Source organism: Diaphorina citri, unplaced genomic scaffold, assembly GCF_000475195.1.
Source record: "Diaphorina citri unplaced genomic scaffold, Diaci psyllid genome assembly version 1.1 scaffold31827, whole genome shotgun sequence".
Classification (NCBI taxonomy): Eukaryota; Metazoa; Arthropoda; class Insecta; order Hemiptera; family Psyllidae; genus Diaphorina; species Diaphorina citri.
The window spans coordinates 1-6,276 of NW_007409163.1; the positions used below are offsets into that span (position 1 = coordinate 1).

General features: G+C 43.5%; 1 protein-coding gene across 1 annotated transcript; it reads left to right on the forward strand.

Annotated features, from left to right (window-relative positions):
* The first annotated feature begins 6 nt into the window (after positions 1-6).
* On the forward strand, positions 7-4,396 carry LOC103523657 (plasma membrane calcium-transporting ATPase 1-like). The gene has a single exon (XM_017449281.2). The coding sequence runs from the start codon at positions 252-254 to the stop codon at positions 3,609-3,611; it is 3,360 nt and encodes a 1,119-aa protein (XP_017304770.1). The 5' UTR covers positions 7-251; the 3' UTR covers positions 3,612-4,396.
* Positions 4,397-6,276: the final 1,880 nt, after the last annotated feature.

Genomic DNA, 6,276 nt, shown 5'->3' on the forward strand with positions numbered 1-6,276 from the left:
CCCCCCCCCCCCTGTAATATTTTCTTAGTACAATCATTGTTCACTTTTTGTTATTCTTTTACGATTATTCTTGACTAGATTCGATTTGGAAAAAATTGTGCTTGTTGTCTCTTTGTGGATGTGAAAATGGAAGTTTAGCGCGGCTAAAGTTGAAGTTTGGAAGTTGTTTTGTTGGAGAACAAGACAAGACGAAGGATTATTGAATTTGTTTGAAAACCCCGGGTGTGGAGTAACTTCAACTCCGTGCAATAATGGCCACAATCGATGGCCGCCCTACCCAATATGGGATCACCCTACGGCAACTCCGCGAACTTATGGAGGTGCGCGGCCGAGAAGGGATCGCCAAAATCAACGAGTACGGAGGTGTCCCCGAGATCTGTAAGAAGCTGTACACCTCCCCCAACGAGGGGCTTGGCGGTTCGCAGACCGACCTCGAGCATCGTCGGGAAGTTTTCGGGTCGAACATCATCCCTCCCAAACCGTCGAAGACTTTCCTACAGCTCGTCTGGGAGGCGCTGCAAGACGTGACATTGATTATCTTGGAGATCGCCGCCCTAGTGTCGTTAGGTCTCTCTTTCTACCACCCCGGTGGCGAATCAGAACACGACAATGAAGAGACCAAGTACGAGTGGATTGAAGGAGCTGCCATCCTGGTGTCTGTTATAGTCGTAGTGCTCGTCACGGCGTTCAATGATTACTCCAAGGAGAAGCAATTCCGAGGCCTTCAGAACCAGATCGAAGGTGAGCACAAGTTTGCCGTCATTCGACAGAACGAACTCAAGCAGATATTCGTCGGCGACATTGTGGTCGGGGATATCTGTCAGATCAAATACGGAGACTTGCTCCCCGCGGACGGGATTCTCATTCAGAGCAACGATCTGAAAATCGACGAGAGTAGTTTGACCGGCGAGAGTGATCATGTGAAGAAGGGAGAACTGTTTGACCCGATGGTGCTCTCCGGGACTCACGTCATGGAGGGCAGTGGCAAGATGGTGGTCACCGCTGTGGGCGTGAACTCACAGGCAGGCATCATCTTCACCTTGCTGGGCGCGACGGACGATGAGGAGGTGAAGCAGGAGAAGAAAGACAAGAAAAAGAAGAAAAGAGATGAGGAGAGCGCCATTGAGGCTATCGACATGAAGCCGGTGGAAGTGGCGGAGAAACATGATGAGAAGAAGAGTGTTCTGCAAGCCAAGCTCACCAAGTTGGCCATTCAGATTGGATACGCAGGCTCCACCATTGCCATTCTCACAGTCGTCATTCTCATCTCACAATATTGCGTCAAGAAGTTCGTTATCGAAGACGAAGAATGGAAAGCCATCTACTTCCGAGAGTTTGTCCGCTTCTTCATGGTGGGTGTGACCGTTCTTGTGGTTGCCGTCCCGGAGGGACTCCCACTGGCCGTCACCCTGTCCCTGGCCTATTCGGTGAAGAAGATGATGAAGGACAACAATCTGGTACGTCACTTGGACGCCTGTGAGACCATGGGTAACGCCACGGCTATCTGTTCAGACAAGACGGGCACACTGACCACCAACCGCATGACGGCTGTACAGGCCTACGTCTGCGAGGTCCAATACAAGAACATCCCCAAGTACGAGGATATTCCGGAAGACATTGCCAGCAAGATAGTCGAGGGCATTTCGGTGAACAGTGGCTACACGTCGAAGATCATGGCTCCGGAGAACGCCAACGAGTTGCCCAAACAGGTTGGAAACAAGACGGAGTGCGCGCTGCTCGGGTTTGTTGTTGCTATTGGTAAGAACTATCAGACCGTACGGGATGATCTCCCTGAGGAAGTATTCACTCGTGTGTACACATTCAACTCGGTGCGTAAGAGCATGAGTACTGTCATCCCTAAGAAGAACGGGTACCGTGTGTATACGAAGGGCGCCAGTGAGATTATTCTCAAGAAATGCTCGTACATCTACGGACGTAATGGTCATTTGGAGAAATTCACCAAGGATATGCAAGGGCGTCTCGTGAGGAATGTAATCGAACCCATGGCGTGTGATGGACTGCGTACAATCAGCATTGCTTACAAGGACTTCGTCACGGACAAAGCGGAAATCAATCAGGTGCACATCGAGGGAGATCCAAACTGGGACGATGAGAGTAACATTGTGAGTCACTTGACCTGTCTGTGTGTTATTGGGATTGAAGATCCCGTGCGACCCGAAGTACCCGAAGCAATAAAGAAGTGTCAGCGTGCTGGCATTACGATCCGTATGGTGACGGGAGATAACATCAACACTGCCCGCTCCATCGCTACCAAGTGTGGCATTGTGAAGCCAGGAGAAGACTATCTGATCTTGGAAGGCAAAGAGTTTAATCGACGCGTCCGAGATAACAATGGTGAGGTGCAGCAGAACTTATTAGACAAGGTGTGGCCACGACTCCGTGTCCTGGCACGCTCCTCGCCTAGTGACAAGTATACGTTGGTGAAGGGTATGATCGACAGCAAGATCAGTGCCGGACGGGAAGTGGTGGCTGTCACGGGAGACGGAACCAATGACGGTCCTGCACTGAAGAAAGCAGACGTTGGATTCGCCATGGGTATCACTGGAACAGATGTGGCGAAGGAAGCGTCTGATATTATCCTGACCGATGATAACTTTAGTAGCATTGTGAAAGCCGTCATGTGGGGACGTAACGTGTACGACAGCATCTCCAAGTTTCTGCAGTTTCAACTGACGGTTAACGTGGTGGCTGTGATTGTCGCTTTCATCGGCGCATGCGCTGTGCAGGACAGTCCGCTCAAGGCTGTACAGATGTTGTGGGTAAATCTGATCATGGACACGTTAGCCAGTCTGGCTTTGGCTACCGAGATGCCTACACCGGACCTCCTCCTGCGGAAACCCTATGGTCGTACTAAGGCGTTGATATCCAAGACCATGATGAAAAATATTATCGGGCAAGCCATCTACCAGCTGGTCATCATCTTCGGCATTCTGTTCTTCGGTGACAAGTTGCTGGATATCCCCACGGGGCGCGGGGCAGAGTATGGCAGTCTCCCCACACAACACTTCACTATCATATTCAACACGTTCGTCCTCATGACCCTCTTCAACGAAATCAACGCGCGCAAGATCCACGGCCAACGCAACGTGTTTGAAGGTTTGTTCACCAACCCGATCTTCTACTCTATCTGGGTGATCACCATGGTGTCGCAGGTCATCATCGTTCAGTACGGTGGTATTGCGTTCGCCACGCATTCGCTAACCCTGGAGCAGTGGGGTTGGTGTTTGTTCTTCGGCGTCGGAACACTCGTCTGGCAGCAGATTGTCACCACCGTGCCCACCAAGAGACTGCCTAAGATTTTTTCCTGGGGCCGCGGCCAACCCGAGTCGGAAGCCGCAATGAACACCCGGCAGCAGCGTGCGGCACACATCCTGTGGCTGAGGGGGTTGACGCGGCTGCAAACGCAACTGAGAGTAATACGCGCCTTTAAATCCAACCTGGAGGATCTAGAGGAACGGCGTTCCGCGCAGAGTCTGCGATCCGCGCGCAGCCAACTGGGCAATCAGAGACCTCTGAGTGATATCACCTACATCGACGAAGACCCGATCAAAACCCCCAACGAGCACTACAACAACCACCAGACTAGCTAGTTGATTGCTTGGTCGACTTGTCGACCGCTCGCCGTCTCGCGTAACATGACAACATTCCGTCGAAGGCGGAACCCCTTTGTGGCGCTTATGCGACAGCCTTTGCTTGTTTAAAATGCGTTTTCGTTTCTCTTAAAAATTCTGACAAAACACACTCGCGTTTTAACCCCAACTGTAAATATATCTCGTCTAACAAATTTGAAAAACAACTTTCCAATTCTTGTACTTGTACATGCTGTAAGTTGAATGATCCTTTGAAGGATAAAACGATTTCTAATAGACTACATATGGGGGGTACTCATTCACAGTACCTCCTACTTGGAATAACCTAAAACACTATCTCTTCTAACAATAGGAATTTTACAATGAAACAATCATCAGGAAAAATACTCTCATACTAATGGACCCATAGTTTCTTCTTCTTCTTCTTCTTCTTCTTGACAATGTTTTACGTTTTAAGTAAAACAAAATCACTCATTTAAATTGACATATAAAATATTTATCCTTTCAAACAAAAACAATTTTTGTGAAAATATGAATTGTTCAGGGACATTGTCTAGATCAGGTTTTTACTTTCTATTATCTACTACTAAAGTAATTATTAGAAAGTTTTGTTTTCTCTTCTTTTTTCCCCTATCCTGTAATAAGGACAGTAATGTAACTTTCATTGGCCCCAATCTAGACATTGTTGCTTTACAAAGGCGATTCTAGCCGTATTTTCCTTGTGTAACTCTCATGGTTTAAGTATGGTTTTATCTTGGGGAATGGGGGAAATGGAACATTGCCCAGCATTGTTCCATTTCGACATTCCCCACCGTGAAAATTTCAAAAGGAAAAATTTTTTTTCCTTACTTCTCTATTCCCAAGATACACATTTGGGAAGAATCACAAATACTTTCATGATTTAGGTTTTTTTTTTCTCTTTTATTAACATTAATTAAATTAGTTTATTAAATAAATATTTTTTTATAATCACTTATAAAATAATAAATCACTTATGTTGATTCATGTGAAATTTAATATTAAAATCACTTCTTTTTAAATTTATAGTGCGTAACATCAAATATTTAAAAAATCACTCAAATGTTAAATCTTATCATGCCTCCAAAGCTGTGTCACACGTAGTGGACGGCCGTCAATCAATGTAAAACAAATACAAAAGAAGACTTGATATCCAGTCGACTATGTGTGAACACAGCCTACTTAATAATGGAATATTTTCATTATTTTACCATATTTTTTATCAAGCCTAGAAACGAACATTTTTCATTTTTATTCCGAAACAGAAAAGGAAATCTGTTTTTAACAGGTAGTTTTACATGTTCACTTGTAAAGCCTGTATTTTCGATTGCTCAAATTGTTTTGACCATTTTCGTAACTATACTAAAGGTAGGAACACACGTGAGCTCACGTGACTCGATAGTAAATGTATTTCTACCTTAACGGCTTTATCTTTGAACATGTCTCGATTTAAAGAAGATTTTAGGAGCGAAAAAGAAAGTTCCCAAATTATCGGCTGTGCTTTTGAGGCAATGAAAGAAGACGGGAAAGTCCCCAAAAACGAACCATCGTGTTTGGGCCCTTTCGAATCCCAATGAGGGAACCTTTTAAGTATGAAGGTAACTTTTTGAAATATCAATTATAATTGAACCTTGAGAAATCACACTGGTTCTTTTTCAATCCGGCCCGAAGGATAAAAGTTCGTTCAGTATACCTGGGTGAAGATGGGCTTTTTTAAGTTTGACCAATCAAATATCAACAAATAAAATCTTGTTTTATATTTTCTTTGAGGGGAATCATAAATTGGATTTCTTACTACAGAGCGAAAGTTTCCGTTGGAGAAAGAGAAATAAGGAGCCGCGGTAGCGCTCCGCCCCGCCAAGTCAAGAAATTTGACCGCGCTACTAGAGATATTATACGCGACAGGGATTTCGTATACTGTACAAAGTTGACATTTTGTTTTCTTAGAAAAATCGAACTTTGATTCGAAGAATTCTGTGCGTTATTCGAAAAATCTTGTTTTGTTTTGAAGAATTTTCTTTTTTCAGTCGGCGCTTTAACTAAATGTTTTTTTTTCGAATAAGGCGTTTTAACTCTGGAAATCCCAGGTCGTTCACGCGTAACTAAATGTTTGATTTGAAGAGATCCCAAAATATAATTCCTCCTCTAAATCTGTACAGGTAATTTTTTGTAGCGGTAGACAAGTAGAAAACACTTCTTGGCCAACATTACCATTATTCTAATTACCCCTTTCCTCACGATTTTTTGCAAATTTTGCACCTCACCTTTATCCCCACGTCAAAAAATGTACCCTAAAAATCTATTTTTTAAAAAAATAGATAAAAAGTCTGTATTTAAAAAAAAAAAGAAAAAAAACAAAGAAAATACAAAGTTACACAGAGAGTAACTGTTGGTCCTATTGTGGCTACCACTCGGTGTATTTTTGTGACTTTCCACACACTCTGTATAATTTCTTGAAGAATTATTCCCACAAAAAATTATTTTTTTAATTTTTATATTATTAAAAAAAATATGAGTAGGAACTTTTTTTTAATTTTAACTAATTTATGTTAATTTTGCATTGTTTATTTGTTCTTTTTTTTTAATTTATAATTTATGATCACGTGTGAAAATTCAGAAAATTTAAATGACCCTTCTTTTTCGTATA